At 41.9% G+C, this 25,483-nt stretch overlaps 1 protein-coding gene across 1 annotated transcript; it reads left to right on the top strand.

Moving 5' to 3' along the window:
- The first annotated feature begins 1,291 nt into the window (after positions 1 to 1,291).
- On the top strand, positions 1,292 to 18,905 carry LOC311292731 (uncharacterized protein). The gene is made up of 18 exons (XM_084412524.1): positions 1,292 to 1,392; positions 1,510 to 1,576; positions 1,785 to 1,920; positions 2,015 to 2,104; positions 3,221 to 3,295; positions 3,402 to 3,458; positions 3,618 to 3,701; positions 4,833 to 4,925; positions 5,112 to 5,207; positions 5,297 to 5,389; positions 5,474 to 5,560; positions 17,165 to 17,269; positions 17,466 to 17,618; positions 17,727 to 17,834; positions 18,008 to 18,103; positions 18,279 to 18,365; positions 18,568 to 18,663; positions 18,767 to 18,905. The coding sequence occupies exons 2-18, from the start codon at positions 1,525 to 1,527 to the stop codon at positions 18,834 to 18,836; spliced, it is 1,578 nt and encodes a 525-aa protein (XP_084268650.1). The 5' UTR covers positions 1,292 to 1,392; positions 1,510 to 1,524; the 3' UTR covers positions 18,837 to 18,905.
- Positions 18,906 to 25,483: the final 6,578 nt, after the last annotated feature.

Below are 25,483 nucleotides of genomic sequence, written 5' to 3'. Positions count from 1 at the left end.
GTGGTCATCAGTATCTGGTAGATTGGGAGGGGTACGGACCCGAGGAGAGAAGTTGGGTTCCCTCTCGGGACGTGCTGGACCATTTGCTTATCGATGATTTCCTCCGTAGCCACCAGGTTTCCTTCTCGGGAGCGCCAGGGGGCGCTCGTTGAGGGGGGGTACTGTCATGTCTTGTCATGTTATGTCTTGTTCTTGTTCTTTCTCTCTACTCTGTCTCCTACTGCTGGTCTTTTTTGGTTACTTTCTCTTACCCTTTACTCTTCCTCCAGCTGTTCCTCATCTTCTCTGACTACCTCGTTTACTCTCATCCCACCTGTTCCATCTTCCCTCTGATTAGGTCTCTATTTCTCTCTCTGTTCCTGCTTCTTTCTTTGTCGGATTCTCACTTGAGTTTCTCATGCAAGAAGCAAACTACAGTCTTGTTTGTCTCTGTCCTAGTCCTGTCCTAGTCCTGTCCTGTTGGCATCCGCCTGGCGAACGCGATCTATTCTCTGCTAATCATCTTGATCTTTGTATTCTGTCCAGTTCATCTGACGCTGTGAGAGATCTGGTAACCGCACTCTTGTCTCGAGCCTTGTCTTCCCTGAGAGACCTGCAGCCTGTCGCCGCAATCACAGCCTTCTCTATCTGCTGCCTAGAGACTTTTTTTGAAGTTATCTGAAGTATTTTTGGCTGAAGTATTTTTTGTTTAATTTTATCGCCCTCTCTGCGGGTTGCCTGTTTTGCCATTATCTCTCAAGAAGGAGATTTGTGTTCTACATTTTGCCACCTTGTGTTGTCATTAAAGACTCTATTTTGTTAATTCGCTTTTGGGTCCTCTCTTACCTGCATAACAGATTCATTATTAACTATAACTAAAACCATAAAAAAATTTAAAAAAACTTTTAAAAAATCATCTGGTTGCCAAGACCATTCTTATTTTTGTTTAGTTGAAGTACTACAATAATTAAAACATATTGAACAAGTAAACTAAAACTTTTAAATATAAAACTACAGACATTTTTTTTTTTTTACTAATTTTGAAAAAACAACTACCTTCGTCAGTTTTTCCTCAATTCCTCTGAATAAAACATCATCTTGTCCATACTAAACTAATCTCTATACTGTATGTTACAATTTAGTTCCATGTACATTATTAATAAGGATTTCACCCTGGTACATGTATTTTTTATTTTTATTTTTCAATTTGGAAATGTAACCTGAAATGACACCAACAGTAAGATGGACAAAACACTCAAATATTAACAGATAAATGTTTGTTTAGACCCATCTAGCTACCCTTTTGCCCTGTTCGGTTGCTCTGCTGTGGACGGTTGACCATGTAATGACCCATATTAGCCAAGAGTCAGACAGTGAAGGATATTTAGTGTGCACAGACTCGCAGATCAAAAAGTAAGTGTTTGACTCTTCTGTCGTCAATAATATTCAGTACAAAGTACACATCCATTGGTTTTCGTTCCTTTCTGGCATGTTTAGTAGCCTACTTAGATCTTTTTTTCTCTCTTTTAGCATAAGACGGAAACAATGTATAAGCTTTTGGCTGTTGTAAGTTTAACTGCATTGCTCTGCTGCTACGGTAGGCTACGTTGTTTTCCCTCTTATTGTTGTCGAACAATTAAAATCAACCTTTAAACTTTAATAGACAAAAGCAGCATTTATGTGATAGCTCTAACAATAATGTTCTGGATATATTGACAACTGTTGGCATTGTCTTTTGTGGTAGTAATTCTTTCCCCACGGTTTCTCTGTAGTTTTTAATGATTCTGTCTTTGTTTTGAACAAAGATTGTGCTGAACTATCATCTCACAACTTAAGAGAAGAAATCCTCAACTCTGGGACTGTAGTCTTTTTAGACTTCCTGTACAAAGTCAGAAACGTTACAGAGAAAATAGTGAGAGATGATCAGTTCAGGAAAACTAGGTAAGACCAGCAGTGGATAATGTACCTTGAAGTGTCTGCTACTGATATGTAGGTTCAACAGTTTCCTGATCATAACCTTTTTCTGTTTTTACAGGATCGCTGTCCAAGGTTGGGTAAAAAAATTAAGAGAGTTTGTAAAACCAATGAATGCTACCCGGAGCCAGTATGAGTCAGATGTAATACCGTAAGTCTGTCCAACGGTCTCAAATACTGTGTAATGATGTTACGTTTATTCTAAGCACAAGTCATGAATACAAATCTCAAAAGAACCAGTTGAAAAGTTAGCATGATTCTTAATACTGTCATTACCTGGATGTTTTATGATAGATGTTAATGAGTCCTTTGTCCTGAGCAGTGAAACTGCCTGTTCTACAGAAAAGGTCCTGCACCTTCTTTGTTTTTTTCCATGCATCTTCTGCATATTTGAACCCCTTCCAACAGTAAATGTATGATTTTGGGATCCATCTTTTCACACTGAGGACTCGAACTTAACTATTACAAAAGGTGCAAGAGTTCATTGATGTTCAAAAAGGCAAAAGGGGGTGTAAACTTTTGAACAGAATGATTGGTGTGAATTGTTTGTGTTTTGTTTAAAGATCTTTTTTGCTTTTAGTACTGCCCTTAAGAAGCTTCAGAAGATATTTACAAGTCTCACATTTATTTAAGTCACATTTATTTATATACAGCACTCAATCATCTCAAAGTAACTTTACGTTTTAATAAACAGGAAAATAAGAGCGTTAATGTAAAGTTAATCAATTATGAAACCAATTCAATTTCAGCTGTAAAGCAGATCTTCCGAAAATAAGTGTTATTGTTCTCCTCAAGTCAATTCAATGACAGTGTCAATGTTGCAAAGTTCATCAGATATGAGACCATTTTAATTCAGCTATAAGCATCTCAATGGAAGATAATGGTTTCATTATTTAGCTCGATTAGTGTCATTATCCAGCTCAATTCAGATCAAATTTTGTTCTCTGCCGATAGTGTCAGTGCAGTTAAATCGACAATGTCCCTAAATATTAATTGTTGTTTAAACCCTGATTCCAGAAGACAAAATAAGAATAATTTAGACCAGTATCTTTCCTCTGTTTCCGCTACTGTTATAGTTGTGGTGTGGACTCACTCTGCTATTCACTTAGAACAATTAGAATGAGTTAGAATGATTTTTAGAATCTCATGGTTATAGTTAGAACTGGTCAAAATGATTAGATAAAGAACAAATTTGTCTTATTTTATTTATGTAGGATTTTTGGTGATTTAAAAAAAATATTTATATCGCCTGTTCTTTATTTCACAGGAAATTATTTCCGATGGCAGCTGCTGGTATATTTATTGTAACGATCAACGAGATCGCTGAAAAAATGTTCTTTCCGTAAGAGCTTTATCATCTTTACACATTCTTAAAACACTAAAAGATCTCATTTACTTCTGACAAGTTCTCTGAAACCCAATATAATACCTATGAATGTGCTCTACAGGTATTTCAACATTTACCGGCAGATCTTTAAAAACGAGACGATGGTGGAGATCTGGAAGTAAGCATGTGTTCATTGAGAGTGGAGAACACAAGATCCAGTGTTCCTTTGTCAAAGTGCTTGTCCAAGATGTGATGGTGCACTGGCCTTACAAATCCACACCATGTACCTTTTGTTTTGCTCATAACTTTATTTATTCATCTGACTTGTTTATTACAGAGAAGTGGAGTCATACTATCTTCCAGGAGCCCCTCCAATCTACAATAAACCCATGGAGTTCTTCAGTTTTCTTCTGGCCAAGGCGTAGGACCTCTCTATAATTTAATTTAAACTTGTTTAATGTTGTATTTAAAATATTATCAGCAATAAGCTATGCGCAGATTCTACGGAGCCCCTAAAGGGACATGGAGAAGGAAAACCTATGAGATGGGAGGAAAAATTATGTCAATGCTTTTGCGTTCTCTTCCAGAGGTTTTGCAAGCGAAAGCAACGTGTCTTGAAGGAACACAAAGTTTCTCGGGGAAACGCAAAGCTTTTGCAAGGAAATGCAACAGTTTTGTGAGCGAAAGCAAAGTTTCTTAGGGAAACACAAAACTTTTGTGAGGGAATGCAACAGTTTTGTGAGCGAAACCAAAGTTTCTCAGGGGAACGCAAAAGTTTTGCGAGGGAACGCTAAACTTGTGTGAAGGAACGCAAAGGTTTTGCGAGTGAAAGCAAAGTTTCTTATGGGAGAATGCAAAAGTTTCTTGAAGGGATCGCAAAGGTTTTGCGAGGGAATGCAAAGTTTCTTGGGGGAACGCAAAAGTGTTGCGAAGGAATACAAAGGTTTTGCGAGCGAAAGCAACGTTTCTTGGGGGAACGCAAAACTTTTGTGAGGGAACGCAAAGGTTTCGCGAGTGAAAGCAAAATTTCTTATGGGATAACGCAAACGTTTCTTGAGGGAACGCAAAGGTTTTGTGAGCAAACACTAAGTTTCTCGGGGGAACGCAAAACTTTTGCGAGGGAACGCTAAAGCATTGACATATATTTTCTAAAAAAAAATCCCATCACCATGTCTCTTCAGGGGCTCCATGAGATTCTGTGATCAACACCGGACGCAACCGTTGACGTGTCGCATCTCGAAAAAGTGACCGTTACAAATCCATTTGTCATTCCTGTGAGAAATATCGTGGGTGCATGGAGTATGTCATAAATTGAACGAGGCATCAGTTTACTGTTGGGAATTTGTCGCGTCGTGTCGCGCTGTGCTGCGCCATATCCATTGTAGACAACACCACTGATTTGAATGGTTTCTATTGTCGTTTGGTGCTTCGCTTCGTATCCAGTGTAGACACGGTGATAGTAAAACATGCATTGTACTACAAAATAATTTTACTTGTAGTTTTTAAGTGTAGCATATTAAAAGGTGACATTCTGTATTTTGACATTTAAAAGGTTGGTGAGATCCCGGCTGGTGAACATGCTCGAAGCTGGGGTGGATACTGTTTTGGACATTGGAAAAATAGATTTTAACCAACTTCATGAGGAGTAAGAGCTGTTTTAAAGCCATGCTGTTAAAGCAAATAGCAACTATGGATTAATGATGCAGTAAAATGGATGCATTTTATATTATTGTCCTCCAAACTTAAGTGTTGGGCTAAACACATAAGCCCATGACAAAAAAAATATTACATTTCATAGTGTAATTTTAACCAGTTGTTGTCTCCTCCGAAGAGTGCAGATGATTATGGATCAGATTAGAAGCAAAGCCTTTGAAATTTCAGTTTTGGAAAGGCAAAAAGAGAAGAATGATTTCCTTATATCATTAAGGTAAGAACGTTTGTTAATATAAATTCCAAACTTCAATATTGTACTTAATGACATCTCTAAATAACTATTTTCTCTTCTGTGTTTCCTAGAACCGCATCTGGACTGATTGTTTTTTACTGGGATGAAGTCTTGAAACACACTGAAAGTCCGTCGTTCCATGCAAAATACTTGGATTCTAAGAAGTAAGACTATGCTACTGATTGACAGGTTGATAAATATAAAGTAAAATTAGCATTAAAAAAATGCCTGAATTTTGTGTGTTACAGGCAATGGGCAGAGCTGATTGAGTTGAGAAACGCAAGTGAAAAGTATCATGTGCTTTTAGACCCGGATACAAGGCATGGTCTTTTGAAGTAAGGAAGACATGCTCAAAATGTTGAATATTACAAATATCATTTAAACCACTACATAATTAATAGTTACACCGTGGCATTTCTCATCCTTTCAGACAACTAAAACTATTTCATAATTATCATTAAAACCACTTGAACGATCATGATCCTTGTGTTACCCCGAGAAATATAGTTTTTCCTCCCACCTCATGTCTTTTCCATCACAAAAGTTTTGTGAGTTAACGCAAAGTTTCCCTGGGGGATGGCAAAGTTTTGCGAGTGAAAGTCAAGTTTTTTTGGAGGATTAGTGATTCATGAACGATCAAATGAACGAAAGATTCGGAAGGTGAAGTAATTATTTATGTTCCCTGTAAATTATTTTAGGTGGATGTGTTCGGGGGAATTTACCTGTTAAAAGTATGATGTCACAGGTCGGGGGTACTGCGGCACCGTGCCGACCGACCTCCCCGTTAACCCCTTGGCAGTGCCCTTCCGAGGAGCTACCCCACAGCCCAGAGACGACAGACAACAGAGTACCAATTTAAAAGACTTTATTATTTAAATAATTCTAAAACTGGAGACTGCTCCGAATGTGGACGGATGGTAAGTATCTGGACACCAAGGTCAGGTCCGTTGGTGGGCGAGTATGGCACTGGGGGAAAGGCTCTGGACTCGGGCTGTACACCTCTTCGAAGAATGCAAGGAGCCGACACTCCGGCCTCTGGGGATCTAGATCGAACTCGGGTCACCGCTTCAGGTAGGTAGAGATCATAGTTTGGGTAGTCAAGCCCGGCCTTCAATGGTGGTGCTTCGACGTAGGGGACAAGGCTCTTGAAGGTAGTGGCGCGAGACTGCGGCTTCAACGCATACAGCTTAAGAGGAAGGACCTTCAGGCTGCTCGATATAACTTCAAGAGAGAGTACTCACAATGGACTTTCAGCAGTAGTGACTCAGCATAGAAGACATCGATGCAACAGCATAAAGAGAAGAGACATTCAGAACGTTCAGTGTAGCTTCCGGAGAGAGTACTCACAATGGACGTTCAGCAGTGGTGACTCAGCATAGAAGACAGCGCTTTAGACTGTAGGGACTCAGCATATAGGCATCAATGCAACAGCATAAAGAGAGGAGACATTCAGAACGTTCAGTATAACTTCAAGAGGGAGTACTCACAATGGACGTTCAGCAGTGGTGGCTCAGCATAGAGGACAGCGCTGTAGACTGTGGTGACTCAGCATGTAGGTATCAATGCAACAGCATAAAGAGAGGAGACATTCAGAACGTTCAGTGTAGCTTCCGGAGAGAGTACTCACAATGGACGTTCAGCAGTGGTGACTCAGCATAGAAGACAACGCTTTAGACTGTAGTGACTCAGCATATAGGCATCAATGCAACAGCATAAAGAGAGGAGACATTCAGAACGTTCAGTGTAGCTTCCGGAGAGAGTCCTCACAATGGGCGTTCAGCTGTGGTGGCTCAGCATAGAGGGCAGCGCTTTAGACTGTAGTGGCTCAGCATATAGGCATCAATGCAACAGCATAAAGAGAGGAGACATTCAGAACGTTCAATGTAACTTCAAGAGAGAGTACTCACAATGGGCGTTCAACTGTGGTGGCTCAGCATAGAGGACAGCGCTTTAGACTGTAGTGGCTCAGCATATAGGCATCAATGCAACAGCATAAAGAGAGGAGACATTCAGAATGTTCAGTATAACTTCAAGAGGGAGTACTCTGGACGTTCAGCAGTGGTGGCTCAGCATAGAGGACAGCGCTGTAGACTGTGGTGACTCAGCATGTAGGTATCAATGCAACAGCATAAAGAGAGGAGACATTCAGGACGTTCAGTGTAGCTTCCGGAGAGAGTACTCACAGTGGACGTTCAGCAGTGGTGACTCAGCATAGAAGACAACGCTTTAGACTGTAGTGACTCAGCATATAGGCATCAATGCAACAGCATAAAGAGAGGAGACATTCAGAACGTTCAATGTAACTTCAAGAGAGAGTACTCACAATGGGCGTTCAGCTGTGGTGGCTCAGCATAGAGGACAGCGCTTTAGACTGTAGTGGCTCAGCATATAGGCATCAATGCAACAGCATAAAGAGAGGAGACATTCAGAACGTTCAGTGTAGCTTCCGGAGAGAGTACTCACAATGGGCGTTCAGCTGTGGTGGCTCAGCATAGAAGACAGCGCTTTAGACTGTAATGACTCAGTATATAGGCATCAATGCAACCGCATAAAGAGAGGAGACATTCAGAACGTTCAATGTAACTTCAAGAGAGAGTACTCACAATGGGCGTTCAGCTGTGGTGGCTCAGCATAGAAGACAGCACTTTAGACTGTAGTGACTCAGCATATAGGCATCAATGCAATAGCATAAAGAGAGGAGACATTCGGAACGTTCAGTGTAGCTTCCGGAGAGAGTACTCACAATGGGCGTTCAGCTGTGGTGGCTCAGCATAGAAGACAGCACTTAGACTGTAGTGACTCAGCATATAGGCATCAATGCAATAGCATAAAGAGAGGAGACATTCGGAACGTTCAGTGTATTTTCCGGAGAGAGTACTCACAATGGGCGTTCAGCTGTGGTGGCTCAGCATAGAAGACAGCGCTTTAGACTGTAGTGACTCAGCATATAGGCATCAATGCAATAGCATAAAGAGAGGAGACATTCAGAACGTTCAGTGTAACTTCAAAAGAGAGTACTCACAATGGACATTCAGCTGTGGTGACTCAGCATAGAAGACAGCGCTATAGACTGCAGTGACTCAGCATAGAAGACAGCGCTTTAGACTGTGATTGCGTTCAACTTAGATGCTTGGATCCTCCGTCCATCGACACGTTGTTGCTGCACTTTTTCCCTCGCTGCAAACACTGTACTTCGCCCCACACGTGAAATCACCGCAATATCACTCTCATTAATCGTGCAAAGTTCAGCAGACACCGCAGTATCACTCAAATCCCCAAAACTAGAACAATGTTCAAGTCCAGCGAGATATTTCCATGCAGGTCGATGGCGGACATCTAGTGAAACAACACAGCTTTACTCCTGATAACACAGTCAATGATGTTCCTCTACTGTCTCCTTTTTCCTCACAACACAAAGTGGAACACTTATCTTTCAAGTGGTATCTCCGATGTATAATCCTTCCCTCCTCAACTCCACTGCCAGTAATTCATCACCACATGCACGAATTCGCTGGAAGAAGCTGGCCAGAGGGATTAAGCACGTCTTCCCAACACTGCACTTGCTGATTTTTCCCCAAGAAGCTCGCGCCACAAATTATCAACGCCACAGCTTACACACCCACACTCCTTTAGAACGCTGCTTTTATCTCTCTCTCTCGCATATCACTCGCATCTTTGTTCTCCTCCCACAGGTGCGGCCAATCTCTCATCATCAATGTGAGCTGTCTCAGGCTCATGCGCACTAGCCACCAGAATCGGACTCGGGGGGGGGGGGGACAAAAAGTTCCGGCTTTTAGTCACCCCGTGACATCCCCCCCTACCAATGGGTTCTAGTCCCTAGAACCCCGGACCAGACGTCCATTCGCCATACCTCGCCGGCGGTTGTCCCCGATTGTCGCGCTGTGAGCGTCGGGGTGGTGATGGCGGGGGTGGTAAAGGTCCACGGTCCGCTACGGGTTCTGGTTCCTCAGAAATCACCCCCCAGCCTATTCTTAGGGGTTCAGGCATCCCAGGGGGCGTCGGGACCGTCCTTTCGGGTCCCGGATAGTTGGGACAGGGCCGAAGCAAGTTACGGTGTAACACTCTTTTTTAGTTTAGTTTAGTTTAGTTTATTTTTTTATATAGCACATTTCTACTGCCTCAAGTGCAGCCCAAAGTGCTGTACAATTCCATCAATAAAACCAAACAAAGAGAATACAAAACACAACAACAGAAAATTTATATATTTAGGTCTCTCCTAGGTCGGAGTTAAATGCCAAACTATAAAAGTGCTTTTTTAAAGCCGTTTTAAAAGAATGTAATGTGGGGATGGAGCGGATGGCAAGAAGTAAGGAATTCCATAACCTAGGACCGGCTATCGAAAAGGCTCGATCACCTTTCCGTTTGAGTCGGGACCGCGGTACCCGGAGCAATAATTTATCTGCCGATCTCAGATTCTTTACTGGCTGGTGCAAAATAATAAGATCAGTTAGATAAAAGGGTGCGAGATCATTTAAAATTTTAAAAATGAATATTAAAGTCTTGAAATCGATCCGAAATTTGATAGGTAGCCATTGAAGGGATGTTAGAATTGGAGTGATTCTATCACTCTTCCTCGTATTGGTCAATAGTCTGGCAGCGGCATTTTGAACCAGCTGCAATCGGTTCAGCAATGACTGAGAGAGTCCCAAATATATCACGTTACAATAGTCCAATCTAGATAATATAAAAGCATGGATGATCGTCTCCAAATCCCTCGATGAGAGCATAGGTTTCATTTTCGCTATTAATCTTAAGTAGTAGAAACTACTTTTCACCACAGCACTCACTTGTTTTGTAAAATTTAATTCTGAGTCAAAAAATACACCCAGATTTTTTGCACATGGGTGAACATTTCTGGATAGTGGTCCCAAATAAGTCGAGATAAGTGGTGAAAAACCAAAAGGGCCAAAAACAACAACATCAGTTTTGCTCTCATTTAAGTGGAGAAAATTCTTAGCCATCCAGCACTTTACCTCATCGAGACACTTTACAAGATTGGAGCAAGACTTATCAAGAGGATGTAGTGGGACGTACATTTGAGTGTCATCCGCATAACAGTGATATGTGATCTCATATTTCCTGAAAATAGAACCCAAAGGTAACATATATAAGGAAAATAGAATAGGACTCAGTATGGACCCTTGTGGGAGTCCACATGATAATGGAACTGAAGGTGATGAGTAATTACCAATTTTAACTGAGACAGACCTATTTGAAAGATATGAATAGAACCAGCGTAAGACCATGCCGCTAAGCCTCTTTCGGGGCCCAGCCTCCCCTCGGGGCGGAGGACGTATACCGGCTGATTTGGATCTTTTTGCCGGTCTACCACGTAAGGCGTAGCCTCCCACCGGTCACTCAACTTCCCTTTTCCTTGACGTCGATTATCCCTCACTACTACTCGCTCTCCCGGCAACAACGGGGCCTCTTTAGCAGTACGATTATACAGTCTCTTACTCTTAGCTGTAGCCCTGCTTAGGTTTTCGTTGACTCTCTCGTAGGCGGTGTGTAGCTGTTGGTGATGCCGACTCACCCACTCGGTAGTACTCGGGGTACCCGTTGCCGGTACGGTTCCCCAAAGGAGGTCAACGGGCAACCTTACGTGCCTCCCGAACATCAGGAAAGCGGGGGCGAAGCCTGTGGTGCTGTGGATGCTATTATTATACGCTTGTAATAGGGAAGGGAGGCATTCTGCCCATGCGCTCTGCTGGTCCGCCTCTAAGGTCCCCAGCAAACTCAATAGGGTCTGGTTGAATCTCTCGCACCCCCCATTCCCCTGGGGGTGGTACGGGGTAGTGTGGGTCTTACGACACCCGTAAAGTTGGCACAATTCAGCGATCACCCGTGACTCAAAGTTTGGGCCCTGGTCCGACAGGAGGACCTCTGGGCATCCGAAAGGTTGAAACACGGCTCTCCAGAGGGCTGCAGCTGTAGTAGTAGCCGTCTGGTCCGAAGTGGGAATGGCCCAAGAATACTTAGTGAATAAGTCTGTGACCACCAAGATGTTCTGAAATGGGTCAGCCGGCCGGCTCAACGTCAAGAAGTCTACCCCCACCATATGTAGCGGTGCCCGTGGTCGTACTGGGACAAGGGGGGCTTTCACTTCCTTTCGGGCCTTAAACAGCAAATAGCGGGGACAATCCCAGACAAACTCACCCACCGTCGCTCCCATCCTAGCCCAGAAGAAATGTCTCCTCAATAACGACAAGGTCCTATCCTGGCTTTGATGGCCCATCTGGGTATGGTAGGCGTGGAGTAACGGCTGTACCTGCCCCGCCGGTACTACCACCTGGTACACCGGCTCACGGGTGACAGGATCCTGGAGCACCCGGCAGATCACCCCCTCCTTTAAACAGAGCCCTCTCCCATTGCCCACGAAGCAACCTCACCGTCTCCGTCTGTCTCGCGGCATCCCACGATAGGGAGCCCTTCTCCAGCCACTTCCGAACGACCATCAAATCAGCGTCCTTCTCCTGCAGCTCCTTCCAACACTTAGGGTCCCAGCCCCAACTCTCGGGAACATCGCTGTTACCTGCCCCGGGGGCTTCCACTACTCCCACCAGGAATTCCTCTTCGTCCTCCCTCGGAGGGGCCTCGCCCTGGCTCTCCCCATGGTGCACCGGGAGCCTAGACAATACGTCCGCGTTAACATGTTCTCGTCCTGGCCGATACTGGATCTGGTAGTCATAGTTAGCCAACTGAGCCACCCAGCGTTGCTCGACTGCGCCCAACTTTGCTGTATGCAAATGTACCAATGGATTATTGTCCGTCACCACCTGTACCTTAACTCCCCACAGATAGTCCTTGAACTTTTCACTCATGGCCCACTTCATTGCCAGTAGTTCGATTTTGAAGGAGCTATAGTTGGAGTCATTCCGTTCCGCCGGGTGGAGGCTCCGACTGGCATAGGCGATCACTCGTTCCTCGCCTTGTTGTCGTTGCGCCAGTACGGCACCCAACCCCAAGTTGCTCGCGTCGGTATACAGGACGAATGGGAGCGAGAAGTCGGCATAAGCCAGGATTGGGGCCCCTAGCAGTTGTTGTTGGAGACTTCGGAAGGCTGTTTCGCATGCGTCGCTCCAGGTCACAGAGGGGGAGCCGCGACCCCGCAACCGTGCCGTGCCCACAAGCAGTTGATTTAATGGCTTGGCTATCTTGGAGAAGTCTCGAATAAAGCGCCGATAATAGCCCACAAACCCCAGGAATGACCGCACCTGTCGAACCGCCTTCGGAGGCTCCCACTCCTGTACAGCCCTCACTTTCTCTGGATCGGGGGAAACTCCTGCCGCACTGACGCAATGGCCCAGGAACTTGACCTCCCTCCTAAACAGTTGGCACTTGTCCGGCCGCAGCTTCAGCCCGTACTTTTCCATAGACTGGAACACTTGCTCCAGGTGGAGTAGATGGCTAGCAAAGTCTGGGGAGAAGACGATTACATCGTCCAGGTATACCAACGTGGAGTCCACCAACTGACCTCCCAGACACCGCTGCATCAGCCTCTGGAAGGTGGCGGGGGCGTTGCAAAGGCCGAACGGCATCCGTTCCCACTCGAAGAGACCAAAGGGGTTCGTAAACGCGGTCTTCTCCCGATCCCCCTCCTCTACCTGGACCTGCCAGTACCCACTGGCAAGATCCAACGTGGAATACCAGGCAGCTTTAGTTAAACTAGTCAACGAGTCTTTGATCCGGGGCAGGGGGAAGGCGTCCTTCTTGGTCACACTATTCAGTTTCCTGTAATCTACACAGAATCTCCACGCTCCGCTCTTCTTCTGGACCAGGACAATCGGGGCCGCCCAAGGGCTACTGCTTTCGCGAACAATGCCTTTCTCCAGCATCCCCTGTAACAGGGTACGAACCTCGAAATATAGGGTTGGTGGGACCGTTCGATAGCGCTCCCGGCTGGGTGCAGCGTCCCCCGTAGGGATCTGATGCCTCACAATGCCCGTGCATCCGTAGTCCTCTTCATGGGTGGAGAATATATGCCGCCATTTGTTCAACAAAGCTTGGAGCTGACGCTGTTGTTCCTCCTCCAGCCCCTCTCCCTGTAGAGCTTCGCTGGTCAGATGGTCCGGCACTTCGGTGTCGCTCAGACCCGTTCGCTGGCCCTCAGGTGCAATAGCCACCTCCACAACTGCTGCATCCACTCGGCTGAAGTATACGTCTCGGCTTTCCCGTACCTGTTGAGGCTCCACTGCCGTTACTCGAGCCAGTTGTTGATGTCGGTAGAGACTGACGGGATAAGGACTGGTGTTCCTGACTTTGACCATTACTCTGCCTCGGCAAACGGCGGTGAGCCCTCGGGCGACCTCGACGGCCCGGCACGCCCCATGTGGTTCCACAAGAACCCAGCCATCCGGCCTACTTGACCGGACTGGCAGACGAGCCCAGACGAAAGCCTACTTATGTCACAGGTCGGGGTGGAGCGCCAGCGGGCCGCCCACCCCTCGCTTGCGTGCCGCTCCTGAGGAGCTGGCCGTGGGCACAAAGGGAAAGGCAGACACAAAATTAAAAATAAATATTCTTTATTAAATAAATAAAATAGTTTATCTTCAGCATGAATAGGCTCTTCCAGCATTAACAGGCTCTTCCAGCATTTGCAGGCTCTTCCAGCATTAGCAGGCTCTTCCAGCATTAGCAGGCTCTTCACTAGCATTAGCAGGCCCTTCCAGCATTAGCCGGCTCTTAACTAGCCTCAGGCAGAGAGTGGAAGATACGTGTTTACAGCATTAACGGGCTCGTCCAACATTAGCAGGCTCTTCCAGCATTAACAGGCTCTTCACTAGCATTAGCAGGCCCTTCCAGCATTAGCCGGCTCTTCACTAGCCTCAGGCAGAGAGTGGAAGATACGTGTTTACAGCATTAACGGGCTCGTCCAACATTAGCAGGCTCTTCCAGCATTAGCAGGCTCTTCCAGCATTAGCAGGCTCTTCACTAGCATTAGCAGGCCCTTCCAGCATTAGCCGGCTCTTCACTAGCCTCAGGCAGAGAGTGGAAGATACGTGTTTACAGCATTAACGGGCTCGTCCAGCATTAGCAGGCTCTTCCAGCATTAGCAGGCTCTTCCAGCATTAGCAGGCTCTTCACTAGCATTAGCAGGCTCTTACAACGTTAGCAGGCTCTTCACTAGCCTCAGGCAGAGAGAGGAGTGAATACAGGTAACTCACAGCATTAGAAGGCTCTTCCAGCATTAGTAGGCTCTTCCAGCATTAGCAGGCCCTTCCAGCATTAGCAGGCTCTTCCAGCATTAGCAGGCCCTTCAGCATTAGCAGGCTCTTCCAGCATTAGCCGGCTCTTCACTAGCCTCAGGCAGAGAGAGGAATGGGTACGTGTAACTCACAGCGTTATCAGGTTCTTCACTGGACTCAGACAGAGAGAGGAATGGATACGTGTAACTCACAGCGTTAGCAGGTTCTTCACTGGACTCAGGCAGAGAGAGGAATGGATACGTGTAACTCAAAGCGTTAGCAGGCTCTTCACTGGACTCAGGCAGAGAGAGGAATGGATACGTGTAACTCACAGCGTTAGCAGGTTCTTCACTGGACTCAGGCAGAGAATGGATACATGTAACTCACAGCGTTAGCAGGGTCTTCACTGGACTCAGGCAGAGAGAGGAATGGACAGCTGTGACTGCGAGTGAACAGCAAAAATAATTCCCACACTCACATATCCACCACACACTGTAAGGTTTCACTCGTGCTCATTTCCACAATAAAACTGCAATTCAACAGACTCACGGTGCAACCAAGGCTTACACCCGCAATCCAGCCGAAGTCTTCTCTCTCTCACTTTCTCTCTCTCCCGCGGCCTCCCGCGGCCACGGCCGCTCGCGTGCTGCGTGCCTCACCTCTCCCGCTGTTTATTCCTCCTTCCCTCGCTGCTCCCCTCTCGCCACTGTCAGCGTCTTTTATGTTTCTCGCGCCCCAATCACCGCTTGGGATTTTTCCCTCGCACGTGCCAGTGATTTCGCCCGATCAACTCTCGCTGCATTTCCGCCCTGTTCGTGAGTCACCGGAACCGGCCCGGTGTTGCACCGGAAGTGTTCCTCCATAGCAACAACTCCATGCAGAAAGGTTCCGGCCCTGGTCACCCCGTGACAATAACATTTAAAGCCCCTTAAGGCGAGACACTACAGGTGAATAGGGTAAATTTTTTAACTAGCAGATATCACCATGAAACTTTCCCAGTTGATTACCTACATTAAGATGAGAAAAAAATGTATTACAAGTTTTCTGTAATTGAATGTTTAAATATGCAAATCAGGCAATATCTAATCAAATATGCACTAATTTGCATATATTTTAAAAAACGATATCTGAGTATTGGATAAAGCCAGGTTAAAAATAATTTTTTCATTGTGTTCACATATTAGATGGGAAAAAAATTACAGAGGGATTTATGGATATCTACTTTTGTTATCCTGTAAATCAGAAAATACTGTCAATAGCCTTAAAAAAATGATTTTCGCCATGTTTTTTGGAATAAAATGTTATATAAATCAGGCTAGGAATAATATATTTACAAATCCCTCTGTAAATGTCTTCATAATATAACTAGGTATAAGTCTGGAAAGCTTGGTGTATATAGGTGCTACTGAAGTGGAGATTTCGTCCTTGGAGTATGAGAGAAAAGTCATTTTGAGAAAACGGGCTTTAAAGATTTTTCATCAGCCAATGAGATTGCGCATTCAGCCCTTTTACTTTCACGATTGGTTGCTGATAGAAAGGAAATGACCATATTTGGATCCGACAAGATTGTACACAACAGAGAGAGCTTCCTAACGGTGCTTCTGATGACAGGCTGACGGCAGAGATCGCGGAGCAGCACGTTGATTAAGAACGCGAACTTTTGTTGAATTTATGAGAAATCTACAGACGCAAACAGACAAAGTGTAATAAAATAAAGACCTAAATGTGTATTTCGGACTTTTTTTCAACACAAGTCTGAAAGAAGACATGTTATTGAAGACAAATATCCCCAAATCTCAAAATTGACCAGTAAAAAAAAAACGATGTTTTTGCCTGCCGTGTCTCGCCTTAAAGGAACGAAATGACTCGAAAAAAGATTCGTTCATTTTGATGAACGAGATCGAACAAGAGAGTCAGTAAAATGATTCGAACTTCCCGTCACTAGAAGGAATGCAATACTGTTGAGAGAAGCAAAAGTTTTGCAAGCGAACACAAAAGGATTTAAATTTATATATATTTTTAAACCATTACCATGTCAATTTATCCCTCCTGGAGTGCCACGGTCCTTTGTATTTAATTAAGGTTTTGCTCCAACCTTAATTAAGCACACCTGAACCAGCGAATCAAGCTCATCCAGCCATGTGTTTTGGAGATGGTTGGAGATACGCTCTGCAGGACAGTTTGACACATGTGATTCAGGGCTTCTGTTGAATGTTGTTAAATAAAGCAATAGACCTTTTTCAGAGCATGACAGGTAAGCGAGCCTGTGAGGGATAGGCTTAAAGTGTTATCAATGGCATCCGATGTATAAAGCTCCCAGATCTTATGTTGTCTAGAGTTTTTTTTCATCTACTGAAATTTCTTGGAAAGATATTTTTGCAGTGTTTTGTCGGCTGAACAATCCAAAAACACACTAAATAACAGTACAACCCACGATGTAGGCCTATCCCTCACAGCCCAGCTTTCAGTCGCAAAGATGGCGCTGTTGTAAATAGGCCAACTGTGGTTTACAGATCTAAATTCACTGTAAACCACAGCTTCTCAGGGCTTATTGATTTTATAAAACGGTTAGTCCATAAAAAAAATATTTATTTCAATATTAAGTAATGAGGTCACGTGTATCCTTGTAGAGTAATGTACACCGAACGTGGCTCCACCAATCAGAATCAAGGGCTGGGATTTTTATTTTTACTGTGCCTTTTTACTGTAACTGATTCCAATTTTCTTTTCTAGTTGGACTAAACTTCGTTTTGATAAATTCTTTGACGCCTTGGCCCTGGAATATTACAGTCGTGGAAATGAAGCTCTTGGTTCAGACAGATTCAATCAGTCTAACTGGCAAGTGATCTACTGTATACTGTATGAAATTAAACATGATTTATGATTAATGAATATGTATCCACGTATCTGATACTTTAGATTTTGTTTGTTGGTAGCTTAAGGAAATAGCACTTCATAAACATCTGTGAGAATTTAAAGAGATATTAATGACAAATCAATGGTAAAACAAAGATTATCCCTCCATTTTGTTCAGGGCTATTGGCAAAAGCGCTGTTGTTTACTCTCTTCCTGTTTATGAAAAACTTTCCGAAGTCGGCTTTGGGATTACCGAGATCAACAGGTTTCTGCACAGAGTAAATCACATAACCCTTATTCTTGAAGGGAATGATGTATCACGCACTCACAGGTACAGGGACAAGAAACATTTTCTCATGTTTAATTATATCGTATTGAATTAATATGTAAATCTTAAAATAGTAAGACATTTTTTATATGTTTTTCTCTTATCTTGCAGAAAGACCTTTTTGGAGGACGTCATTAGGGGCATTTTGTATCTGCTTAGTCCAGTTATTGAAAGTGAGAAAACCAAGAGCAAAGATAATCAACTATTACTGCCTTTGCGGTAAGACAAAGTAAAAAAAAACAAAAAACAGTGAATAAATTATCTTGTTTTATGATCACCTTTCAGTAAAAAATTCTTATTGATATATTTATCTAGAAAACTAATGCTTCGTGCTCTCTATGTAATGCAAATATAATATGTTCCTCTTCATAATCTTCTTTTGTTTGCTATAGCGTAATTAAGAATGTGTTCCTCGACATTTGGTACTTTTTTGACATCAGTCAACAATACAGCTGTTTTGATGAGACTGAACTCCAGCAATCAGTGAAGTAAGAAATTTACTTTTTTCCTCTTTATTTTTCATATGTTCAGTAAAAAATCTTGGAAATCTGGTTAAAACACTGCCTGGTTCTGAAACAATGTTGGCTGAAACTTAGCATGTTCTTGTGTATGATTTCTGCAATCAAATAATCAGTCAGAAATGGTATAACTTATATTTGACAGTGAATGGAATCAAGTGAAGAGCGCTGTCATTAATGAGCTGTTGAAAAGTGAAGCATTTACCCGAAAACAGCTTGAAGAAGCACCAAAGTAAGAGGAACAAGAAAGATCAAGTGTTATTTTAGGAAAAATGATTTATTTACGAATACTTTGCTCTAAATCTGAATATGTTGAGACATGTATTCTCTTCACTCCCCTTTTTGATTGAATGATTTCATCTTTGTTTGATCTTTTTGAAATCAGTTCATATTTGACAAGTTATTTTTTGTTTTTCGTTGTTTGAATCATAAAGGAACTTTATTCAAGACATTCATCGGATCCTGGAGAAACTGAAGGAGTATACTGATCTGGTTGATGGCTTTGATGAAATGATTGATCCAACTGCTTTGTAAGATTTGTCATTTTCATACCATATTCACATTTGAACAGAAGCATGTAGATAAATATACATTTTTATTCAATCTTCACAATTTTTTTTTTTTTTTCCACAGAGGCTTCGAGAACTTAATGCATCGCACAAACATCAGGTTTCATGAAGTCTGGGATATGCTAGTGGAGTAAACTCTCTCTATGAATAAAATGTCAGGATTGTATAAAGGCTTGTTTCCACCACAGAAAAAATAAAATAAATGAAAAAAGGTAATTACGACTTTTAATCTCACAATTCGGACTTTTTTTTTCTCCAGAATTGCAAGTCCGAATTGTGATATATAGCTTTAGCTCACAATTGTGAATTATAAAATCAGAATTTGCAAGATATAAACTAATATTTATAATAAATAAAGTCAGAATTGTGAGATATGAACTCGCTATTGTGAGTTATAAAGTCCCAAAAATAAGTCAGCTCACTATTCTGACATTTTCTCACAATTGCATGTATATATCTCGCAAAAGAATAAAAAATAAAAAAGGGTAATTGCGACTTTTCATATCACAATTCTGACTTTTTAACCTGCAATTGAAAAAAGAAAAAAGTCAGAATTGTGATATGAAAAGTCGCAATTACCCTTTTTTTATTTTTTATTCTTTTATATGATTGCAGCTGCTGTCAAGGATTATACCAGCAATGTATTATTAACAGTACTTAACATGCTGTTATTGAAATGAAAAATAAAATACATTATAAATACTGAGTAAAAAAAAGGTTTGTTCCACTGTAAACTTTGTTTTTACATGATAAAAACTGTTTATTTAGATTTGTTATACATCTTCCAGCATCTGAACACATTAATCAACAACATCTGGATCTATTTACATGTGTTAATTTTCACTTCATTTAAATTAATCATTTGATACAGTGCACTTATTTTACTAGCTGGCCTCCGATACACAACTGCAAATTAAATTAAAATAAAAAATACTCATCAAAAATGTGCCCCTGCAGTATGAAATAGCAACAATAACAAAATTGATTTTATATTGGCATATATTGGTGAATTTTTTGTTACACTGTTACACATTGTTGATTGTTACACATCAAAATGACTTTTATGTGATATCATTTTATGTAAATTTAAGACAAATTGATCTTGAAAATGATGCAGGATAAGCAGGTCTATTTTATAAGTATGTAAAAAAAAAAAAAAAAATCAGGGGATCACAAACAGGGAAAACAAATAAACAAACAAACAAACAAGCAAAACAAAACCAATACAGTCAGGAACTGACAGATGCGTGCGTTTGTGTGTGTGCGTGTGTGCGCATGTGTGCATGTAAAGGTAACTGGGTGGACGTGTCACAGTACATACTTTGAAGAACAAGAGATAGATGAAAAAAAAAAGATATATATATATATGCAAATAAACATACATACATAAACAATAATTTGTTTAATAATTTTTTAACATGACAGCCAATGTCAAAACCAACCACATGACATGATAATTAATTAATTAATCTGCTATGTCATGTTTATGACATATTTATGACAGGTTGTGTTGTCTTAGTAATGTCAAGTTGCCATAACAAAGAAATCTCACACAATGTCATATTTGCATTAAAAATGTCATAATTGAGCGAATGACACTTAATGACAGTTGTCATAAACATGCATAAAACCTCCTTCATATTCATGACATGTGTCATGTCATGATTATGACGGTGTCATGTCAGTCTTATGCACACCCCTTCAAGTAAAGTGTTACCCAATGTTTTAAAAGTTTAAGCGCTAAAATTATTAACTAGAAATAAATAAAAACTAAAATGAAATTTTACAAAATAACCTAAATAGCAATATTTAAATAATAAACAAATACCTAAAACTTAGTATAAGTTCACTGGGCATCACAGGAACTTCCCTCCACTGGTTCGAGTGGGTAGGTCCTTCAGGGTTGCATGGAGAGGCGAGGTATCCAAAGCACATCAACTGACCACAGGGGTTCCTCAGGGTTCAGTTCTTGGACCCCTCCTCTTCTCCATCTACACTACATCACTGGGACACATCATACAGGCACATGGTTTCTCTTACCACTGCTATGCTGATGACACACAGCTCTTCCTCTCATTTCAACCAGATGATCCCACAGTAGCTCCACGGATCTCAAGCTGTCTGGCGGATATCTCAGCATGGATGAAGGAACATCACCTGCAGCTCAACCTGGCAAAGACTGAGCTTCTCGTCCTCCCTGCCAATCCATCTCTACAACACGACTTCACTATCCAGCTAGATTAATCATCAATCACCCCATCAAGGTCGTCAGAAATCTTGGAGTAATGTTGGATGACCAGCTGACCTTCACAGATCACATTTCAAAGACAGCTCGATCATGCAGGTTTGCACTGCACAACATCAGGAAGATCAGGCCTTTCCTAATTGAGCATGCAACACAACTTCTCGTCCAAGCCCTGGTCATCGCTAGGCTTGACTACTGCAATGCTCTTCTGGCTGGACTTCCATCATATGCAACTAAACCTCTACAAATGATTCAGAATGCTGCAGCTCGTCTCGTCTTCAACGAGCCCAAGAGGGCCCACGTCACTCCTCTGTTCATCTCTCTGCACTGGCTACCTCTCACTGCTCGCATCAAGTTCAAGGCATTGACGCTTGCTTACAGATCTATCACAGGCTCAGCTCCCTCCTACTTTCACTCACTCCTATGAGCCTACATCCCTACCAGAAGCCTACGATCGGTCAACGAGCGACGTCTCGTGGTTCCATCACAGAAAGCCACAAAATCACTTTCCAGAACATTCTCATTCACAGTTCTATGCTGGTGGAACGCTCTCCCCACCCTCATCCGGAATGCAGAATCCCTGACAACATTCAAAAGACAGCTGAAAACCCATTTCTTCATTTCTGTATTTCCTTTCCCTTTAATCCTCGCTTATCGGGCTTATGCTACTCTGACCAATGCCTGAACTTCGTATTTTGAGCACTTCTTGCATTGTTTTTGCCTCTTCGCGATGACTCGCTTAATTTAGTCCTAATTTGTAAGTCGCTTTGGACAAATGCGTCTGCTAAATGACTAAATGTAAATGGATAAATAGCATTTAACATTTATTGCTATTTGCACTTATTATAAAGAAAATACTTTTTGAGGCTATACTTATAGTGTAATTATCATCTATTGCTAATTGCACTTATTTGCACTTTATGTGCACTGCTGCACTAAAATAATTAACTATAAATAGATAAAAACTAAAAAGAGATTAAAAAAATTAAGCCTAAATTTTTTTTAAATAAACTAATAAAATGACAAAAGCAAATCTCGAAATTACTAAAAATTAAACAAATATTTTTCTTATATTAACTAAACAATGTTGCTATCAACGCGCAACCAGATGAGACACAGGCAAGGGGGTAATCCATCATCCAGAAACTGAAGCTTCCCCGGGGGCCGCCATTGATTAGCAGACCCTCACCTGCTGTTAGCATTCCATTGACTCCCATTCATTTTGGCGTCACTTTGACAGCGAATAACTTTACATCTGAGGCGTTTAAAGACTCCATTTGTCCATTATTTGTTTCTAAAGAAACACGAAAATGTATAAGGCTCCATTACCTTGTATCTTACGTTATGGCCCCGTAGAAGCAGTTTTTGTAAAAATAGGCTAACGGTTGCGTCATAACCACGCGACTCTCTGTCACACAGTAGAGAAATTACCGTATGGACAGGAGGAGAAGCTCGCGGGCAATCGGGGGGACGTGGAAGCAAAATGACAAAATAATTAATCAGAATACTTAGCAAAAGTTTCTCCTGCTCCTAGCTCATGGACACCCCTCCTACTCACACTCTCCGTCTCTGCAAGTTTCGGAAGTGAATGATTCAGATTTCTCTTGGCACAGCTACTAGAAGACAGACGGGTTGCTCACGTCACATCTACGTCGTCAAGCTCAGTTTGAGTCTGCGCAGTACGCTCAGCCATCAGGAAGTGAGTGCTTCTAACTGACTTCACTTTTCTCCGTTGAATCCAATGGGGTCGCTGTGTCCATTTCTTTTACTGTCTATGGACACAGGGCCCATGACCGATCTAAATTATCCAGATAGAAATGTATTGCCCATTTTCAATGGGAAAGTGCCCAAGCAACAATCGCTCGGCAAGATTGCCCAGCAAACATTGCTCAAAAAGTTGCCCTGTGTATCATCACCTTTAGGGCTATATACTCCTTGCAATTACCAAACACCATGAGTGTACTAAACATTTTATATTTTTTCTTTAATGTTTAGTATTTTGAGAGGATTAAAGAATATTCACCACTTTGTTTGCAATTTATACAGTATTTAAGTCAAAATAGAACAAAATTGACTGATCTGTGTAAAGTCATGCATCTGTAATAGTAGCCTACATTAGATGCCCGTATAACCCACAGTATCTATACAGGGCTGCGTATTCAGTTGCTGAAACCAATGTTTTCATAATAATTACTTTCTTTTACAGTTTTTTTTAAAATACTTACACACTAAAAGTGGTAGGCTACTTGAGGCCCACAAGGGCCTAATCTTCCGAGATCAACTGACACATCCAAGATGAAATTATCGTGCTAATCATGAACACACCTGAATGAATTTGAATTTATTTTGAAGGATTAATTAAAACGCCAGGGAACACCTCAAAGTCTGCAAAAGCCAGGAGAGAGGGCAAGCAAAAAGTAGCAGACAAATTAAATGCATAAGTGCTGACCAATTTAGATGTTTTTCTCACTTATTACAGTATATATTTTTGTATTTTAATAATTTAATAATTACTTTGTTTATCGTCTTTAATGTCAGAGCCACCCGGGACCCACTAGAACATGGGAACAAGTAAAAGTGAAATACATGAATATTGTAAATTATAATCTTTACTACTTATACTGTTCTTAGTCTCTTTTAAAAAGACACTGTTAAATTATGTGTTTGTCTGTTTATGACAGCAACCAGGAAAAACAAAAAAACACGTGGTGGTCCTGCACTCCCACGTTACACCCCGGCAGTGGCCCTTGGGTTGAATGTGAACCGACCCATTGTGCAGGGCATCCCGGCCTGGGTTCAGCTCTTCCTTAGACCCACATCCAGGGACCAGTAGCAGCAACACCTTCATTACTGGTAAATGAGCTTTAAATTCTCTCAGTGGTAAAATAATTTGTTGCTGTAATAAGTATAATCCAAATGGCTGCTAGTCATTTCAGCTGTTAAATCTTGAGTAGTGATTAATTGCTTTGACTTAAACTGCTAAACTTATTTAGAGTTAATATAAAAATATGTTGCCATGAGTTATTGATCACTTTTTTACAGTGTAGGTCATTGTGATGACATTGTGTTTTCCCCTTACACAATACACCAACACTTTTACCTATTCCCAAGCAAGTGCTGGCTGAAGCATGTGCAGTAAGTGGACTTTTTACATCAGATGGGAAGAAAGTGCAACACTTTGTAATGCCCATTTGTTTCCATTGCACAGGACATTGAAGAAACCCTTCAGATGACTGTCCATTGGAGGAAGTACCTGTAAGTGCATAAATAACTTGACTTAATTTGTATATAGTCATGTACCTAGTATTTTCTGACTGCAATATGAGTGACAGGAGTCCGGAAAGGCCCAGAAGTGATACAGAGTGCGGTGTTGTGCTTTTCATTTTTATTTTTGATGAATGGGACATGTATTGAGTTCATTGTTTTGAGGGCACAGGGTGACATGCGTTCCCTATATAAATGGAGTCTTCAACACAATAGAGTATTTTTCCCTGAAAAATAATAATAATAATAATAATAATAATAAAAAAGGGAAGAAATAGAACTTGATGAAGATCAGCGGCAAAGATGACTTACTGTTTACATTTTTTTCCCAACAAATAATTGAAATAAAACTCTCAAGGCACTAAGTATATTTGTCTTGTCTTTTATTAAACACTATGTTGGTCCAAGTGCACTACTGGAGGTCATCATCAGATTGCACTCCTCCACCACAGGGGTCCTCTGCTTTCTGATGGGGGCAATGATGTGTAATACGGCACATGTAACAATAATGTCGCAGATTTCACACACTGAAATCTTTCCATTTCAATGCATGCCCTTATCCTGGCTAGAGCTGTATTGTAACGGGTTTGGGTCAGGGAATGGCGTCATAAAATGCAAGCGTAGCCCCTGTCTCAAAGCAGGATCCCGTCATAATCACCTGTATAATGGGAAAATGCAGTTCTGTTAGGCCCAGCATAAATGTATGTAATACAGTGAGCTTGACATTTATATTTTCCCTTACCACGTTCAAATAATGTGCATGAATGTGGCTCTCTGGAAATTCTTGAGTCATGCACAGATCCTGGCTATTTTGCTTCCACATTTGTAATATGACACATAGAGTTACACACCATCTGAGAGATTTTAGTCAGTCAACTGCATACGTTTTTATTCCATTTCTTTATTAATTTGATTTAATATTACTAATCTGGAATTTTAAGAATCCTAATAGTAACTTACCTGCACATGTACTCTGTGAACCCCCTTTGGTTCACAAAATCCCCCTCACTGGGGCCTGGTGGGGCCTTGATGGAGATGTGTGCAGTCTATGGCACTTTAGGGAAGCCTAAGCCGTACTTATTGCCATGGTTATGATAGCATGATCTTCATTAACAATTATAAAGTACCTGCTTTCAACCTTATTGGTGTGTCCTTTAATTGCATCCTGGTTTAAACCAAAAAAAAAAATATTCTAACCATTGCTGTTATAACTTAGTGATCATATAATTTTTTACAGTGTAAATGGCCTGAACAAGGTTGAAGGCACAGAAG

This window comes from Rutilus rutilus (genome assembly GCF_951802725.1).
Source record: "Rutilus rutilus genome assembly, chromosome: 6".
Classification (NCBI taxonomy): Eukaryota; Metazoa; Chordata; class Actinopteri; order Cypriniformes; family Leuciscidae; genus Rutilus; species Rutilus rutilus.
The sequence above is the reverse complement of the archived record's forward strand: the minus strand, read 5'-3'. Positions and strand labels throughout refer to the sequence as shown.